General features: G+C 52.6%; 1 protein-coding gene across 1 annotated transcript; it reads left to right on the forward strand.

The window, feature by feature from the left end:
- The first annotated feature begins 15,239 nt into the window (after window positions 1-15,239).
- Window positions 15,240-16,890, forward strand: LOC130030230 (transcription factor SOX-12-like). Its single transcript, XM_056121462.1, has one exon. The coding sequence runs from the start codon at window positions 15,712-15,714 to the stop codon at window positions 16,666-16,668; it is 957 nt and encodes a 318-aa protein (XP_055977437.1). The 5' UTR covers window positions 15,240-15,711; the 3' UTR covers window positions 16,669-16,890.
- The last annotated feature ends 2,208 nt before the right edge of the window (window positions 16,891-19,098 follow it).

Raw genomic sequence — 19,098 nt, forward strand, 5'->3', positions numbered from 1 at the left:
GTCAACTGTGTGTTTTCAAATAGAAAAGCCAGTGGTGCTCACTGCTTTTCTTTTGGTTACTGTTTTTTTTTTTTTGCTTAAATATTTTGCTATTTCCTTGTGGCTTAGAATGTAAAATCGATTGTTAAAAGTTTTGTTCCGAATAAATATTTATCTTTTGTATTGCTAACACTGCTGCCCTATTTCCTTCCAAAGTGTTAACTGCGCGCTTCACAGGCCCTAGCTCAATCCATACTTCCAACACACCATTTGTTTACCCTGCAAATACAGTTCCAGCCCCTGCTGGCAACACTTAGCACTTACTGTGTGGTGCCAGGCCCTCTGGAGTTGTTTCCTGAACCCTGGGTGTCACAGCCACTTAGCACACTGTTCAAACTCAGACTCACCTCCAAGGAATCAGCATTGCTGGAGTAAGTGAAAACATTTTTACCGAGCATCCCAAGCAGTTCTGAGGGTGATCCGTTGTGAGTGGTGAGTGCTAAGAGGGAGACGGGGACATCTTAGAGTAAGTTGAAGTCCCGCAGACCGGATGTAAAACATTCCGGGACTTTCAAAATCCTGACCTCTTCCAGCAGTTGAGTGCTGATGGGAAAGGAGGATCCTGGCCTCTTCTAAGAGTTACCCTGACAGGTTAGCCCTAGAGAACCCGGAATCAGTAACCACTCGAAGGGTTTTCAGCTAAAAGCTGGTCCAATCCAAGGAACCCCAAGTTGCCCAAGTAATGTTTCTGTGCCCCTGTAACTTGCTGTGATCAGCTTCCAATAAGTGATCTCTGGGGTATGTAGTCTGGTGGGCGCTAGGGAGCCTGGAACTAGCTCAGTCTTGCTCCTTCCGGTCTCCCGAGGCGCACAGAGCCTCCCCGCCTCCTTTCCTCCCCGTCATCTTTTTTTCTCCCTTCTCCAGTCTGTTTCCCTCCCTCGGGGCTGGCGGCCAGAGGCTGGGAGAAAGCCGGCATTCATTGCACTCCCCGCCCCCTTCCCTCGGCCCTCGGCGGGCTCCGTGCCACGGAGCCTCCTTGGAAGGAATCTTCCCTCTCTCTGCCCCTCCCTCTCTCGACTCTCCTGGAGGGAGCAGAGGAAGAAACTGCTTCCCTGCCCATCCCCCACAGGATCTGCTCCAGGGCCTCCTGCCTGGCCGTCTGGGGATAGAGCCTTGGGCCAGAATGGAACAAACCTCACCCAGCTTCCTCTCCTGATCTGGAGGCCCCTGAATTACAATTCCTCGCTGTTGATGGGCTCCCGGAGGCTTGCTGACATACATTCAGCTTTTAGCAAATACCACAGGTCCTTAGTGCCAGACTCTGTGCAAAGTTATTCCTCTACCTGGGAACTAGGCAATGCACTTGACAAGACATACTTAGAAGGAACAACCAGACTTGCTTGGGGACGTCCACACACAGGGATGCTCAGGGGTTACTCCTGGCTGTGCTCCAGGGACCATATGGGATGCAGGGGTTGAACCCTGGGTCTGCTGTATGCAAGACTCCACCAGCTGTTCTATAGTTCCAGCCACTCAGATACCTTTTTAAAAAGACTGCTAAGCAGGGCTGGAGCTTATAGTACAACAGGTAGGGAGTTTGCCTTGCATGCGGTCGCCCCGGGTTCGTTCCCTGGTATCCCATATGGTTCCCTGAGCACCACCAGGAATAATTCCTGAGTGCAGAGCCAGGAGTAACCCCTGTGCATTGCTGGGTGTGACCCAAAAAGCAAAAAAAAAAAAGACGGGTTTTGTTTTGGGTGGAACTTTGGAGTTTGGTTTGGTTTGATCTGATCTGGGGACTGTACCCTGTGGAGCAACTCCTGACTATAGAGTTGGGGGACCATGCAGTATCAGGGATCAAACCCAGGCTTTCTGCACAAAAAGCTTGCACTCCAAAGCCTATGAGCTTGAATTCCAGCCTGTGAGCTATCTCTCCAGCCTTATTCAGAAATATGAAAAATAGTCCAGACAGAGAACTGTCTAGGGAGATTTCTTAAAAGACATGATGTCTTGATCAAAACCTACAATGGAATTAGGAGAAGGGGGAGCAGGAGTAATAATGCAGCAGGTAAGGCACCAGCAGGTACACGCCGACCTGGCTTTGATCTTCAGCACCCCATATGGTCCCCTGAATCCACCAGGAATGATACCTGCGCACAGAGCCAGGAGTACACCCTGAGCACCACCAGGTGTGGTCCAAAAACAAACAAGAAAATTGAAAAAACCCAAGCATTCGAAACAGACTGTGCTAAAACTTGGACCCAGAAATTAACAACCACTCCAGGCTAGTGAAAGAATCACAGGAAGACAGGACTGGGAAAAAGCCAAAAGGAGACACACAGCTTGTTAGTGTTACATAAGAGGCCTGATTTTGTGCTAATGCTCCAGTCTGATACCTCTGTCCCACCCATTCATTAAATGCATTTATGTTAAGCACCAACTCTTGGGCTGGTCAGATAGCACAAGGGTTAAAGCACTTGCCTTGCACATGGTCAACAACCCAGATACCATCTCAGGCACTATATACAGCTCCCCCAAGACCCCCACCCCACTGCCACCCTGAGCCCCACCAAAAGTGATTCCTGAGCACAAGGAATAAACCCTGAGTTCCAGCTGGGTGTAGCCCAAAAGCCAGCTCCACTTCCTTTTTTTTTTTTTTTTTGCTTTTTGGGTCACACCCAGTGATGCACAGGTATTACCTCTGGCTCGAGCACTCAGGAATTACTCCTGACAGCGCTCGGGGGACCATGTGGAATGCTGGGAATCGAACCTGAGTTGGCCGTGTTTAAGGCAAATGCCCTACCCACTGTGCTATCGCTCCAGCCCCTCCACCTCCTTTTAAAAAGTTTTTTTCTTTTAAGTGAAGCAAGAGAGTTTTTACTGAAGCTCACAAAGAGGGATGTGAGGGGAGAGAAAGAGGAAGTTCATGTTTGAGAGAGAGCATGGGCTTCTCCAGAGTGGATAAAGCAGATACAAGCAAGCAAGATCTGGGTTCAAGGGTGAACACAGGCTTGAAGGGCAAGCCAAATCAGCCAACAATGATAATGCAACCTAACAGTTTCAATTAGGCTCAAATTCTAGTCCCACAAATACATTATTGCAAATCGAGAATGCACTGAAAATAAAAGATATGGGGTGGTATCAAGCTTAACAAGGAAAGCTGACCTTTACATAGAGGTCAAGGATGGAGAAAATGTCCAAACAGATCAAAGGCTGCATGAGGGCCTGGAGCGATAGTATAGCGGGTAGGGCATTTGCCTTGCACGCAGTTGACCCGGGTTCGATTTCCAGCATCTCATATGGTCTCCTGAACACCGCCAGGAGTAATTCCTGAGTGCAGAGCCAGGAGGAACCCCTGAGCATTGCTGGGTGTGACCCCCCCAAAAAATTAAAAAGCGTTTTGACTTTGTGGCCTGTAGTCTAAGAACATGAACAGTGGTGGTGGGCGCTGTCTGCCCTACTGTACCATCAGTGTGGCCACAACTCAGAAAGGGGGGAAGTGATGGGATCCAACCAGGCTGGGGATCTTAGGACTCTGGTGGGCCAGGTTTAGAACCTGAATCTAAGAATGATGAGGAGTCATTTAGAGATTGCGGGGTGGGGGGTGGTCACACACAGCAATGCTCAGGGATTACTCCTGGCTCTGCTCCCAGAAATTACTCCCTGGTGGTGCTCAAGGAACCATATGGGATGCTGTAGATTGAATCCGTGTTGACACATGCAAGGCAAATGTCCTATCCATTGTAATATTGCTCTAGAGATTTTTATGCAGAAAGTTTTTGGATGGGGAGAATTATGTTTGTTTTTCAACCCCATCCAGAGGTCCTTATGGCTTATTCTGGTTCTGTGCTCAGGAATCATTCCTGGCAGGTCTCAGGGACCTTGTATCATACAGTGGATTGAATTCAGGTAGGCCAAAGGCAAGGTAAGCAAGCATCCTACCGGCTGCACTATCTTTCTGAACCCCAAATTATAGGATATATAAGTATGCAATGCAGAATTGGAGAACCGGAGCATGTGCAGGAAGGAGCCCTGGGATTGATCCCAGGCACCACACTACACTGGGAATTAGCCCTTAATCACTGCTGGGGAGAGCCCAAAACCAAATGTATTTGCCTTGCATGTGTGAGGTCCTGGGTTTGAGTCCTTCATGACTGATTCCTTTCAGGCACTGCCAGACACAACTCCCCACTTCTAAACCACCTGAGAAAGCTTGGGTATGAAAAGAAGGGGGGAAAGCAACAGGAACTGGAAAGATAGTATAGCACATCAGATAGATGTTCCCTAGAGCATCCTTAAACATCACATAGTTGGATTCAGCCTGGGAGGACTCTGCATCACCACAGCTGTCCCTGTACCAATGCTTCCTTGGGCCCTTGCATTGGCCAAGAATTACTGAGAGGGCATCCAGGCCTCCTGTATATTGCTTGGGAGACACCCCTGCCCCCCAAATATGTGTACAATGGATTACTTGGTACATGTATGGCATTTAAAATAAATATACACATATGCTTTTTATTGTGTTTTTGTTTGAGGCCCAAACCTGGCAGTGCTCAGGGCTTTCTCCAGGCTCTGGACTCAGGGATCACTCAGACCATCTTGAACCTGGTCAGCTGTGCGCAAGCAAATACCCTACTCGCTATACTATTGCTCCAGCCTCACATGTTTCGTTGTAAGACTGGAGATCCCAAATAGCCACGGGTGACAGTCCCTGGGATTGATACGTAAGGCCTCATATATACGAAGTTGACTCTCTACCACTGAGCTCCGTCCCTCACCTCTTTACCAAAAATGTTTTTTTTTTTTTTTTGCTTTTTGGGTCACACCCGGTGATGCTCAGAGGGTACCCCTGGTTCTGCACTCAGGAATCACACTCCTGGCAGTGCTCAGGGAACCATATGGGATGCTGGGAATCGAACCCGGGTTGGCTGGGTTCGATTGCAAGGCAAATGCCCTACCCATTGTACTATCACTCCAGCCCCCCAAAAATGTTTTGTAACAAGAAAAATAAATGAACACAGCACAAGATTTCAAAGAAATTCCCATAGACACTGCAGAGACGGTTCATTTCCTCTATCTTTAAAAATAAGTACTTGGATGAGGAAGTTTAAAACTCTTACAAAGGTCAACTCAAAAATCTCCCTGATACCAACCAAGCTTGGTCTCAAAATTTAGGAGAATCATCCCTAAAGGAAATGTGATCACATTACTGCCCTTTAAGACCTCCCTGTATAATAAAATGATGATGTTGTTGTCGATGATGATGATGATGATACAGGGGCTGGAGCAAGAGTGCAGTGGGTAGAGCACTTGCCTTGCATATGGCTGACCTGGATTCAATTCCTTATATACCCCGCATGGTCCCCTGAGCCCTGCCAGGAGTGATCCCAAGTACAGAGCCAGGAGTAGCTGAGCGTCACCAGGTATCACAGACACACTCATACCCCCAAAAGTTAAAAACAAAAAATAATGTATATATGTACACACACACACACACACACACACACACACACACACACACACACATATTAGGAACCGTGTACGAAACTGCTGCAGCTGACTATGGTTTGAATCCCTGGCACCACATATGATCTCTGAGCACTGCTGGGGCTTCCTCCTGAGTACAGAAACAAGAATTATGCCTGAGTCACTTAGAGTGTGGCTCAGGTCCCTTATCCCCGCTTCCTCCTAAGAAAAGAACAAAACAGGACATGCATTTGCCCAAGTACAAGACAAGCATCCTACATGCTATGCTATCACTCTGGCCCTAGTTGTATCATTTCTTGGGGTTCTTTTTCCCTTTTTTTTTTTAAGGTTTTTCTTTTTGTCTTTTTTTTTTTGCTTTTTGGGTCACACCCGGTGATGCACAAGGGTTATTCCTGGCTCATGCACTCAGGAATTACTCCTGGCGGTGCTCAGGGGACCATATGAGATGCTGGGAATCGAACCCGGGTCAATTGCGTGCAAGGCAAACACCCTACCCACTGTGCTATCACTCCAGCGCCTCTTTTTTTTTTTTTTTGCATTTCTGGGTCATACCCGGTGATGCACAGGGGTTACTCCTGGCTCTGCACTCTGGAATTACTCCTGGCAGTGCTCAGGGGACCACATGGGATGCTGGGAATCAACCCCAGTCAGCCATGTGCAAGGCAAACGCCCTACCTGCTATACTATCGCTCCTGCCCCTCTTTTTCCCCTTTAATTTTGGACCACACCTGGCAGTGTTCAGGGGTTACTTATGGCTCTGCACTCAGGAATCACTCCTGGCTGTGCTCAGAGGACCATGTGGGATGCCAGGGATCAAACCAGGGTTGGCTGTATGCAAATAAGCGTCTTACCTGCTGTACTGTGGCTCCAACCCTTCTAGTTGTGTCATTTCTTCACTCAGACAAGCCACATACCCTCTCTAGGCCCATTTCCTTACCAGAATAAAAGATGGGTCTAATGGCAACTGACTTATCAGAATTGGTGAGAAAATGAAATAAAACAATTCCTATAAAGGGCTTGGCCGAGTGCCAGCCTTCGGTAAACAGTACCCATCATTGTTATTCTCCCCTTTTGTCCTCTGGCTATCAGCTCTCAGGATTTTCTATATGACATTCAAAACTGGCCTCTTTGTTCAGATTTTCACACTGCTCCTCCTCCCTCACCCCTCCTCCTGCACACTAGTAACGAGAGCGCCTCTCTGCTCTCTCCACCTAGTCAAATCCTACCCCTTCTTCAATTATGATAACAGCCACCACTGACCCCGCGGTTCCGCTACTTCAGGCTTTGTATTAGGAACTTGACATGCATTATCTCAACTGGGCTCTGACACCAGCACGGTGAAGGAGGGTGCTGTTTATCGCTCGACACAAAGCGCGGATCCGGAGTACAGACGCGCTGGCAGCTGGTGAGTGTCAGAGCCAGGCAGGAATGTGAACCGTGGGAGTCGTGGAGCCTTACTGCAGAGTCAGGTCTCCTGGGTATCTCCAGTCAAGATCCTGTTTGCTGCCCCTCCCTCCTGCCAGTGCACGGAGGGGCCCCTTTCTCTTTCAAGCCCCCACATGTAGGGCTCTCACGTCCCAACAGTTCTAGGTCCCCGTGGACTTTTAGCCCAACAAAATGGGTACTTTGTCTCAAGCCACGCTGCTCATATCATGGATCCTCCCTCCTCTCCTTCTCCTTCCTGCCTTTCTTTCTTTCTCCCTCCCCCCAAGTAAGGAGTTCCTACTCTGTGCCAAGCTTTGTGTGTTCGTTCACATGCTGCACCAGTGGAGAGGGTCAGAGGAGGATGAATTGTGTTCTTTTTCTCTTCTTTATGCCTTTCTGTCTGCATGATTTTTTTGTTGTTCTTGTTTAAGGAGCATGCAGGTCAGGTTCCTCAACCCAGTGCAAAGGATGCTTTGCTGGCTCGATTCGGTCAAATGAAATCCCTGTCCCCTTAACTCCCAGCCCCCACACCTCCTCACTGGCCCTCAAATCCAGGCCGCCCTGCCCCCTCCGGAAGGGGGAATGGGGGAGAAATCTGAGTGGCTCTTTCAAGCCTCTGTTGCCGTGGAAACCGGCTGCACAAGCCTTGGCGGTCCATTACACCACCTCCTACCTCGCGGCCAATGGGCTCCGTGTTCCTTCCTTGAAGCCCCGCCTCCAAGCTGCTCACCAATAGACAAGCCCCTTAGCTTAGAGCACTGCCCTCGGCCCAGGCACGCCACCAATGAGCCTCGACCCTGCTCTCCCTCTGGCTTCAATGTAGCAACAAGACTGGATTTTTCAAAAAAGGAATTCTTCTAATTAGAAGGAACTAGCTGTAACGCCTCTGTCCGTTGCAGCCTGAATAATCATTGGCTGGTATTTATTTAAGAAGAACAAAACTGTGCCAATTACACAACCGTAAATGTCATTCTGTGCTAAAACAGCAAGGAAAATTTAGACAATGGGATTAATTGCTCTGTATTGAGCTTATTTCTTTGTAGGTATTTAAAATTTAATTTAAAATGATCAAGGAACTAGTCATCGTGTACTGAGTTTTTGATGTTGAGTTCCTGAGACAATTGACCTTAGTAATTGTTAGCTAACTTCTGTTTGACAGTTTAACTGCTGAATCCAAAACATAAAACTGTGGAATTTTTATCCTGATACAATAAATAAATTCGTTTTTGTTTTGTTTGGGGGAACACAGGTTCTATGGAGCCACTGAAGGCTCTGCTTGCCGGTGGCTCCCAGCAGGACTCAGGGAACCACAGCATACCAGGCATGGAATCCCTTCTTCCCTGCTTGCAAAGAACACATTCAGCCCATTGACATCTCTCTGGCACCTTAAGTATGTGGTTTTGGGTTTTTCTTTTTTCTTTGGTTTGGAGGCCACACTAGGCTACATACAGGGCTTTTTCCTGGTTCTGTGCTCATGAATCACTCCTAGCGGTGCTCAGGGAACCAACCTTGTGTGGTTCTGGGGATTGAGCTGAGTTTGCCACGTGCAAAGCAAGAGCCTTCCCCACATACTTCTTTTTTTTTTTTTTTTTTAGATGGTCTTTGTTGTTGAAAAGACCAGAAGCAGCAGGGGTTGGAAAGGTTTTGGGCAGAAAGAAACCTTTGTATGTTGTTGGTGCAAATGCAAACTGGACAGGCCTCTACAGAATCAGTATGGAGGTTGATCAAGATGCTAAAAAATAGGCACCAGAGCGATAGTACAGCAGATAGGGTGTTTGATCCTCGACACCCTCTATGGTCCTGGGGTAATTCCTGAGTGTAGAGCCATGGTGTGGCCCCAAAAAGGAAAAAAAAAAAACCGACAAAATTGACTTACTGTAAGATCCAGCAGTTCCACTCCTACCTGCATACCTAAAGAACATAAAACATTACTTCAAAAAGACACATGTACTACTGTCTCCTATGCACTATTTAAACAACCAAGATAAAGAAACAGCACATGTGCCCAAAAGTGAAGGAGTGGATGAAGATGTGGAATACAACTCAGCTATAAGAAAAGACCATGAGTGAGAACAAGAAAGACAGAAATGGAATGGTTTAACACACAGCCTATCTAAAGATGACTCTTGGCTTTGAAAAAGTAGAATTAAGGTTGCCAGAAGGAGGAGACAGTTTATTGGCCAGTGGGAGTACTGTGGCACTTTGGTGGAGGGCTAAGTGACAACTTCCTTTTGAAGACTGCTGAAAAAAACATTCCTGAAACATGTACTAGGATGAAAACGTCAACAAAGAAGAAATAAAGGAAAAAATCAAAGTAAAAGGACTCTAGTTCTATCCCATTTTCCTTGTGAACATGCCATAATTCTGCCCGCTCTTGCTGCCTTGACACTCAAACTGTATCTCATAAACTAGCAACCCAACATTCCACTGGGTTTTCTAAGACTTTAGGATTTCACAGAGAACATTAAAGAAAAACACAATTCTCTACACCCTCCCTTCCAATATTTAAAAAATTAAAATATTTGGAGCCAGGCCAAAGAATGACCACTTTTTATTTCGCCAGTAAACATGAGAAAAACCTCCATCTTCTATATTAATGCCATCTTGTAGAAATAAAAATGAGAGTTACATGTGATTTTCCTAGTCACCATATGAAAAAATGTTAAAAAGAAAACCAGTGAAATTAACTTGAATGATATTTAATCCAGTGTGGGCCAGAGCGACAGCATAGTGGGTAAGGCATTTGTCTTACATGCGACCCGGGTTCAATTCCTCAGCCCCTCTTAGAGAGCCCAGCAAGCTACCAGGAGTATCCTGCAGGCACGACAAAGCCTGGCAAGCTCCCCATGGTGTATTCAATATGCCAAAAACAGTAACAACAAGTCTCACAATGGAGATGTTACTGGTGCCCGCTCGAGCAAATCGATGAACAACGGAAGGACAGTGCCACAATTTTACATATAGAAATATTGTGTGTGTATATATGTATATATACGATCAGCTTATTGCCGATGCATGTGTGCATGTGTTTCTACATCTATATAATCAAATACATATATTTTTTGACTTTTGGACTACACAAAAAAATATTCAGAGGCTATTTCTAGTTCTGGATCTGAAAAAGATTCTTTTTAATTAACATCCTGTCCAAAGTTTGATGTTATCAGAGGTTTTCTTCTTCACTTGTGTTATTCTCTTATCACCCTTTCTGGACCGATAGCACAGCGGTAGGGCATTTGCCTTTCACGCAGCCAACATGGCCGACCCGAGTTCGATTCCTCCGCCCCTCTCAGAGAGCCCGGCAAGCTACCGAGAGTATCTCGCCCGCACGGCAGAGCCTGGCAAGCTCCCCGTGACGTATTCGATATGTCAAACATAGTAACAACAAAGTCTCCAATGGAGACGTTACTGGGCCCGCTCGAGCAAAATCAACGAACAACGGGAGGGCCTTTACCTTTACCTTTACCACCCTTTCTAATTTTTTCATAGCACTCAAATCTACATTCTGAAGTATTTTTATTGAGGGACTAAAGAGTAGAGTGGGTAGGGCACTTGTCTTGCACAGGACTGACCCAGGTTAAATCCCCGGCACTACATATGGTTCCCTGACCACCGCTAGGAGTGATGCCTGAGCACAGAGCCAGGAGCAAGCCCTTCACACAGCTGGGTGTGACCCTCTCCCAAAAAGTTGCCACCCCCCGCTCACCACCAAAGAGCTCCAAACCCCTTGTGTCTATTGAATCTCCTTCACTGTGGAAATTTTTAAATACTAGCTTCAAGTGGATAACTAGAATGCTATAACTGGAGTAAGTCTGGTTCTGGTGTGTGTTTTGTAGTTGTTGTTTTGCTTTGGGGTCCATCTGGCCATGCTCAGGGGCTACATCTGGCTCTGTGCTCAGGAATCACTCCTGGCAGTGCTTGGGGGACCATATGGCATGCTGGGGATTGAACTTGGGTCGGTTGTGTGCAAGGCCAACGCCTTACCTGCTATACAACTACTCCAGCCCCTGGTTCTGCTGTTTTAGCTTCATAATCACTGTACTATCACTGTTTATTCAGAATCGATGATTTAAACACAACTAAGTTTGTACCCAGAGGCTGCAGACACAAGTGATTCAGATAGCAAGCTCAGACAATTCCAGACTATCAGGAGCTCATTCTCAAAATGGACACGTGTAACTGCATTAGACTTGGTTGGTGTTGGAGGCTGATTGTTATAACTGCGCATTCTCTGAATTAACTTCCACGTTTCACTCAAATGAGAGAAAGAATCTGGAGTTTCGACCTCCGTCGACGATCAAGAATAAGGGACGCTGTCTTGTTTGCCAAGGCGTCAAAAATCAGATGGGTTGGTCACGTAATGAGATTTAGAGACAACCGCAGGACTAGAGCCATTACCGACTGGATTCCAGGGGATGTCAAAAGACCGCGTGGCCGCCCACATACCAGATGGTCAGACTTCTTCATCAAGATCATGAATGATCGGTTTGTGGCTCTTCGTGTTCCTAGAATGAACAGATGCCATTGGGCTACACTAGCACTACACTAGCACACGACAGGGACAAATGGAGACGTTACTGGTGCCCACTCGAGCAAATCGACGATTAACGGGAAGTCAAGTGATCAAGTGATCAACTTCCTTGTCGAGTTAGAATGTTCATCTGAGTATAAGTTATTAGATTGATTTGAATTTAACAAACATATATTTTTGTTTGTTTTGAGCAGTGCTCAGGGCTTATTCCTGGTTCTGCAGTCAGGAATTACTCCTGGTGGGCTCAGAGGACTATATGTGGTGCTGGAGATTAAACCTGGTCAGCAGCATGCAAGGTAAGTGCCTGCCGAGCTAACTGTTTATCGCTCCAGAAATGTAGACCATCAACTTTCTTTCCTGGAAGGAATCTTTTATCATTGACATGGTCTAGAATTGTGAGAACAGGATAATTAAAAGCAGCCTGGTTTTCAATTCGTTTTACTATGGCTTTAAAATTGCAGATAATTAACTTCCTGTTGCCTTGGAACACTTGGGACAGCTTGCAGAGCTGGAACACCAGGAGGCCAGGGGACCCACCCCTGGTTTCCATCCTCACCAATGTATTTCCAATGCTGAACAGATCTCGGGGCAGTGTAAACTTGCAGTAGCTGATCAGTGAAGAAAGAAACTGGTTCTGGTGTGCCCAAGGCTCTCACAAACACCCCCCAAGCAACCTCACCTACCCCAATTATCTAGCAATACAAAGTCAGTCTGCAATCTAGCCTGATCTTCAAAGCCACTTGTCATGAGGAGAGAGAGCCATAACAACAAGGGGCAAGAAGTGTTCAATTTTGGTTGCAAGAGATTTGTTCTGTTTTTCAGGCCACACCAGGTAGTGCTTAGGGTTTACTCCTGGCTCTGTACTCAGGAATTACTCCTGGCAGTGCGTCGGGGAAGCATATGGGATGCTGGGATCAAATCCGAGTCGACCAGTGCAAGGCAAGCACCTTACCTGCTGTACTCCATCCAGGCCCCCCCTTTTTTTTTAAGTAAGAGAATGTTCAGGATAGGCATTTCCTCAGGCCAAGGAAGATAGAGGGTGGGATGGATGAGGAGTTCTGATGGGAAGGCAGGTTACTATCAATGTTCTAGTTCTTTCAGTTATTCCATGTTGGGCTGTGGGTTTCACTGGTTTTATCTTATGTGTAAATAAATACATTGAAACAGAAAATGAGTCAATTGTGGACAATGATAAGACTATTCAAGGGCTGTGGAGAGAGTACAGGGGTTAAGGCCTTGCAGATCACTGACTCTGGTATGAATTCCCTCACTGCCTATGATCCCCTGAGTACCTCCAGGAGAGAGCCAAGGATAAGGGCCCACCCTCAAAAAAAAAAAAATCAAAACACACAAAAAGAGTATGAGATAGTATAAGAGGTTAGGCACAGGTCTTGAATGTGGCAAGATTCCTGGCAACCCATTTAATATCCCAAGCACCACTAGGAGTGACTGTAGAGTGAGCCAGGAGCTGCCTCTGAACTTTCCTGGGTGTGCACGCTACCCCCCCCCCTCTAAAGAGGAGAGAGAAAAGAGGAGTGGGTGGGGCAGGCAATTGCAGAGTGGCCTGCACAGCTGTCTCCAAGTCATGCTAGGCTGAGGCTAGAATGAGATGGGCCAGGATGTGGGCAAGTGGGGAGGGAAGAGAAGGCCCAGGGGTGAGGTCAAGTGGTCTGTATTTGAGAAACATCCAGAATTCTAATAGGAATAGTAAAGGTAGCAGTAATGGTGATCATAGCAGCAGCAGGCCGCAGGGGTAGTACAGCGGGTAGGGGGTTTGCCTTGCACTTGGTAGACCCTGTTTTCATCCCAGCACCCCATATCAGGCCAGGAGTGATGGATCCCTGAACGCAGAGCCAGGAGTAAGCCCTGAGCACTGCTGGGTGTGGCCCAATTACAAAAACAAAAGCAAAATTCAAAAAAGCAGCAGAGGCTAGAAAAAAACCTTTGGGAGTCCCACAGCACTGAAGATGGTGTTACCCATCATTCCTCACTTAAAACTAGCTTTAAAGGGGAAAGTTTAAAAAATAGTAATTTAGAAAATTTAGATTTTAAAAAATTTTCCTCATGCTCACTCTTCCATACATTTTTGAAATGTAAATCCATTCAGACTGACAACCCCCCTCCTTTGTTATGTTAGTATCTCTACATTCTTGGTTCTCTAAATTCCAGATAATTGGTTATTTATAGTGGGCATTTACTAGGTGCCAGGAACGTGTTTGCGTCTATTCCCCCATCTAATTAATGTTCTGGATGCATTTACCTATTAAAACAAGCATATGAAAGAAATTGCATTTTCCTGTCTTTGACTGAGCAAAAGGAGGAACCAGGGATATGAACTCAGGTGTTCTGAGTCCGTGGAAGGAATAAACTGCCCAGGCTTCCGTGGTGAAGCTTTGAATCCGGCGATTTCCAGCTCTCAGTGTCCAGGAAGTCAGCAGAGGCACCATTTCACGGGGAGAAGGCCTGCTCCTTCCGAGAGCCCTGTGCCTTTAAGAGGCGCCCCCTCCCTCCCAGGATGCTCCAATTTTCCTCCAGGGCACCGGGAGCACCAACCCCCCACTCCCCGGGCATCTCCGGAGCCTCTCTTCGGGACCTTTCTCGGTACCCCACCCCCTCAGACTGAGCTCCGGGTCTGGATGTGGGTGCCCTCTGCCACCTACGGACTGGGAACCTCTGCCCCGACCCGTGCCCACTACGCCCCAGCAGAATGCCCTCTAGGGGACACGAATCCTGACCCCTCCCCGCTCCAGCTTTCTAGGGGCGAGGCCTCAGCGCCCCCTCCCACGGCCGAGGCCCGCTGCAGGCGTGAAGGTGACCTCCCTCGGGGGTAACACTTGCCCGGCGGTGCCCGGCGGGCGAACACGTGGTGAGCGGGGAGCGCGCAGCCCCTCCCAGCCACGCGCCTCGAGCATGCGTCCTGGACACGCCCCTCGGGCTGGCCCCGCCCCGTGCCCGCGCACGCTTCTCGTGGACCCTGGAGGGCGAGCGCCCTGGTGCAGCAGCACGCTGGCCGTGTGGGCGGTGGGTCTTGCGAAGGGGGCCCCCACGCACCCTTGAGCGGCGTGCTAGGACTGTGTAAAGCGGGAAGCCCGCCCTGCTTAGGACTCTCGGCCCGCAATCTGGTGTCCCAGACCTCCCGTGTCCACTGCAGGAATCGCCAGCCTTAGGAGTCCAGCCATAGTCTTTCTTGGGTGCCCTTGATCTTTCAAATCTTGAAAAGTGGGCGTCAAAAAAAAAGTCATTCTCTCTCGGGATTTATGTGGCGCTTCCAAAAATATATTTTGCATACATGTGAAAAGCAAAGTCTATGCAAGGTATTCATTGGCTCCAAAGGATTTTGTCGCGCACCCGGAGAGAGGAATCCAGTGTGAACGAGGCAGGCGATGCCTCAGCCCCCTTAAGGTGCTTTCTTAGGTGCTTTCTACGTGCGCGCTGGGGCTGACTACACAAAAAGACACCCTCGGAAGAGGAGGGGGCGGGCCCCCACGTTCTACCTGGTGGCAGGTGTCACCGGCTAAGGTGAAATTTCCAAGGCAGCGAGGGGCAGGGCCCTGCCTCCCGAGCCAGATGGGAAGCACGCGAGGCGCCCCTCCACCTCCTCGCCAAGCCCGAGCCTAAGAAAAGAAACCGACCTCATCCGACACCCCCAATCCCAGCCGCGAGCCCGCCCAGCCCCGCAGCCCGAGTCCCGCCCCGCTCGGGCAGCCGGCGATTGGGAGATGCAAATAGCCGCTCCTCTGCCCAGCAACGGGTGACGCGGCGCCCGGGCGCGAGGCGTGGCCGGGCCGCAGCCCAAGCGGGCACCTCGGTGTTTACACGGGGCGGCCCCGCGCGCGCCGCAGCGGCCCGCAGACGGCGAGGGGGAGGGGCGGCGCGCGCGCCGGCGGGGCCGCGCGGGGAGAAAGACACTGGCAGGCGGCGGGGCGGGGAGCGGCGCGCGCCGGCCGCGGCGGAGCAGGAGGCGGCCCAGCGCCCGCGGGGGCTCGGGGGCCGCGATTCCGCCAGCCCCCGAAAACAATGTGCGGCGTGCAGCGGGGCGCAACTTGCCGGAGGCGGCGGGGCCGCGCTGAGCCCGCCTGAGCCCGCGCCGTTGACCTTCTCCCCCCGCCCGCCGCCCGTCGGGCCCGGGCGCCCAGCGCCTCTCGCTCCCCAGCTCGCGGGGGCCGGGCCGAGCCGAGCTGCGGGGCGGGGCCGCCCCTCCGTCGCTGCTGCCTCCTCCCCCACCCCCAGCCGCGGCGGAGGATGCGGACGGCCCCCGGCGGCGTCTAGCGGCCCCGGGCCCAGGCGCGATGGTGCAGCAGCGGGGCGCGAGGGCCAAGCGGGACGGCGTGCCGCCGCCCCCGGGGCCGGGGCAGGGGCCGGCCGAGAATGGGGCGCGCGAGCCCGGCTGGTGCAAGACCCCGAGCGGCCACATCAAGCGGCCGATGAACGCGTTCATGGTGTGGTCGCAGCACGAGCGGCGGAAGATCATGGACCAGTGGCCCGACATGCACAACGCCGAGATCTCCAAGCGCCTGGGCCGCCGCTGGCAGCTGCTGCAGGACTCGGAGAAGATCCCGTTCGTGCGGGAGGCGGAGCGGCTGCGCCTCAAGCACATGGCGGACTACCCGGACTACAAGTACCGGCCGCGCAAAAAGAGCAAGGGGGCGCCCGCCAAGGCGCGGCCCCGCCCCCCCGGCGGCGGCGGCGGCGGTGGCGGCAGCCGGCTGAAGCCCGGGCCGCAGCTGCCCGGCCGAGGGGGCCGCCGGGCCGCGGGCGGTCCCCTGGGGGGCGGCGCGGCGGCGCCCGAGGACGACGACGAGGACGACGACGAGGAGCTGCTGGAAGTGCGCCTGGTGGAGACCCCCGGGCGCGAGCTGTGGAGGATGGTGCCGGCGGGGCGGGCCGCCCGGGGGCCGGCCGAGCGCGCCCAGGGGCCGTCGGGCGAGGGGGCGGCGGTCGCCGCCGCTTCCCCGGCCCCGTCGGAGGACGAGGAGCCCGAGGAGGAGGAGGAGGAGGCGGCGGCCGCGGAGGAAGGCGACGAGGAGACGGCGGCGTCGGGGGAGGAGCCGCTGGGCTTTCTGTCCAGACTGCCCCCCGGCCCCGCCGGCCTGGACTGCGGCGCCCTGGACCGCGACCCGGACCTGCCGCCCGCCTCGGGCACGTCGCACTTCGAGTTCCCGGACTACTGCACCCCCGAGGTCACCGAGATGATTGCAGGGGACTGGCGCCCGTCTAGCATCGCCGACCTGGTTTTCACCTACTGAGCCCACCGTCAGCGGGGCGCGCACGCCCCCAAACCAGCTGTTTACATACAGGAATCAGGTATTGGGGCCCCCTCGGAGGCCGAGGCTGGCACCCCATCTCCGCGCAGCCTCCCCCCTCCCGGACGTGCCCACCCCCCTCGAATCCAGACGTGCCCCTCCCCCGCAGACACACCCCAAGGCAGCCCCACCCCCACCCCGTCCCGTCCGAGCCCCTCCCCTCCGGTCCCCTCCCGCACAGCCACCAGCAGCCAGCCCCCCCCCCCCCCCGTCCGTGACACCTCCCGTCCACCCCGACACCCCGCGCCCCTCCCCCCGCCGCGCACACGCCCCTCCTCGTGGCCGGAGGACACGCCCCTGTCCGTGCCCGCTCCGGATCCCCGCCGCCCCGCGCCGAGCCGAGCCCGCCTCCTGGTTTCGGGGGGCCGCTGCGGCCGGCCCCCTCCCCTCCCTCCCCTCCTCTCCCCTCCCGGGGTGCAGGAGGCGGCGGGGGGTGGGGGGAACCGCTCCCGCTGCTCGGGGGAGCTGGGGCCCGCCCTCCTCGCGCGCATGCTTGGCGCTCCCCGGGAGGAGGGGGCTGGTCCCAGTGGAAGCGCACGCCCCTGTGGCCGGCTCGGGAAGAAGGGGGGAGGGTCTGAGCGCGATCCCGAGAAATCCCGGGATCCGGAGCCGCAGCTTCCTTTCAGCCTCTGGGGCGTCACTGCCTTAATGGGAGGAGCACGGGAAGGGGAGCGAGACTCGATGGGCCCTTGGGGGCTTGGAACTCTCCCAAGTGGAAGAGCCCCTTTCCCTCACGCTGTCGCCCGCACCCACGTGCACCGCCCCCCCAGCCCCCCACCGCGACCGATTGCCTCTAGAACCTCTGCAGAGCGTCCCTCCCTTTGCCCCACCTGGGGGGGCGTCGGGGGTGGGAGGGGGTCTCTCTCCTGTCCGCCACGTGAGGACTGTGCGCCCCAAGGAAACTTAGACCCGGGACACCTCCCCGTCTGTTTACGGACCGGGGTCCCCGCTGCACCCTCCGCCCGACCAAGTGCCCGACGACGCCTTGGCACCTTCCCAGCGTGGGCCCCTCCCCGGGCCCTTTGCCCCTCCTTGTCCCCCAAGCCTGTGGGAGAGCTTGGAAGCACGTTGGCATGGAGGACTGGGACTCCGTCGCGGATGGAGTGGCGGGCACAAGCCCCACTTAGAGCAGCCGGAGTGAGCAGGAGCGGCCACGGGGCCCGAGAGCGCCACGGGAGAGATGAGAAGGCGGGGTGGGCCGTGACCGTGCGCACCCGGAAGGCTTGTCTGTCTGTCGTGAGAAACAGAAGGAGCGTTGCTGTTGGAGGAAGTCCCGTCCTGTTCCAACGTGCCCTGGGGGACCCCCATCCCAGATGCTGTTACCCCCTCCTCCCCCCACCTCCCCACCCCTCCGGCCTCCCACACCCTCCTTTGCCCTCTACCTGTATCTCACCGGCGTGTGTTCATCCTCGCGGGTGCACACACACTCTCATTCACACACACACAAATCTCAGGAACATCCGGTCCCAGAGTCCTCCGGGACCCCTCCCCAGGGTCTCCGCAGGCCTCTGCCCCACGCGTTCCCCGTCGCTGACAAAGCCACCAGCTGCCTCCTCTAAGCTTGGTGCTCCGGCTCTGGGCCTTTCTTGCGCTCTTTCTCTCTCTTTCTCTCTTTCTCTTCTTTTTTTTTCTTTTTTTAAAGAAAAACAACTACAACAACAACAAAAAAAAGAGACAATGGAAAAAAAAAAACAGAAAACGTCCATGTGCGTGAAGCGGTGTCACTGTCTGTGGTCTTGGAGAACTAGTCTCGTAGCTAAGGGAGGGGACCCTCCAGTCTGGGGCACTGGCACCCACAGCAGGACTCCCGCCCGTCTGATGCCAGGATTGAATAAAGTGTATTTGCCCCGACCTTGCCCTGTGGTCCTACAGTCTGTGCCTCTCCTCCACCCTCCTAAAACAAGTTGCCAGATTCAAATCCGTGTGACTTAACACCACGCAGGAAGAGTTAGGGGTTCCCAACGTAAAGACCCCCACCCCCATCCCCAGGGCCCTCAAGCCCCCTGACTCAGGACTCCCTGGTCTTTGTTACGATGACAAACTGGGCCCGAGCCAGGCAGGCAGTGAATGTCTGGGTGGACGCCGACGAGTTTCTGATCTGCTATAGCGGGGTAACCCTACACCTCCCGGTATTGCCCCTACAGGAATGCTGTCCAGGGGTGCAAGCCGGCTAGACTGTTGCAGAGAAGGGGGGTAAGCTAGAGGTTATCCAGATGCTGCTCATCCGGTTTCAGAATGACCACCTCAAACATTTTCAAGTCTTGAGGCAGTAAAGTGTGTACCTCCCCCCCCCACCCCCCAAAGTTGCTACTTTGCCCTTAGGTTTCAAGAAGCAGGTTCGGTCATAGGCAGAGCCCAGCCCGGCACCCCTGA

The sequence above is a fragment of the Sorex fumeus genome, unplaced genomic scaffold (assembly GCF_029834395.1).
Source record: "Sorex fumeus unplaced genomic scaffold, SorFum_2.1 ptg000044l, whole genome shotgun sequence".
NCBI lineage: Eukaryota > Metazoa > Chordata > Mammalia > Eulipotyphla > Soricidae > Sorex > Sorex fumeus.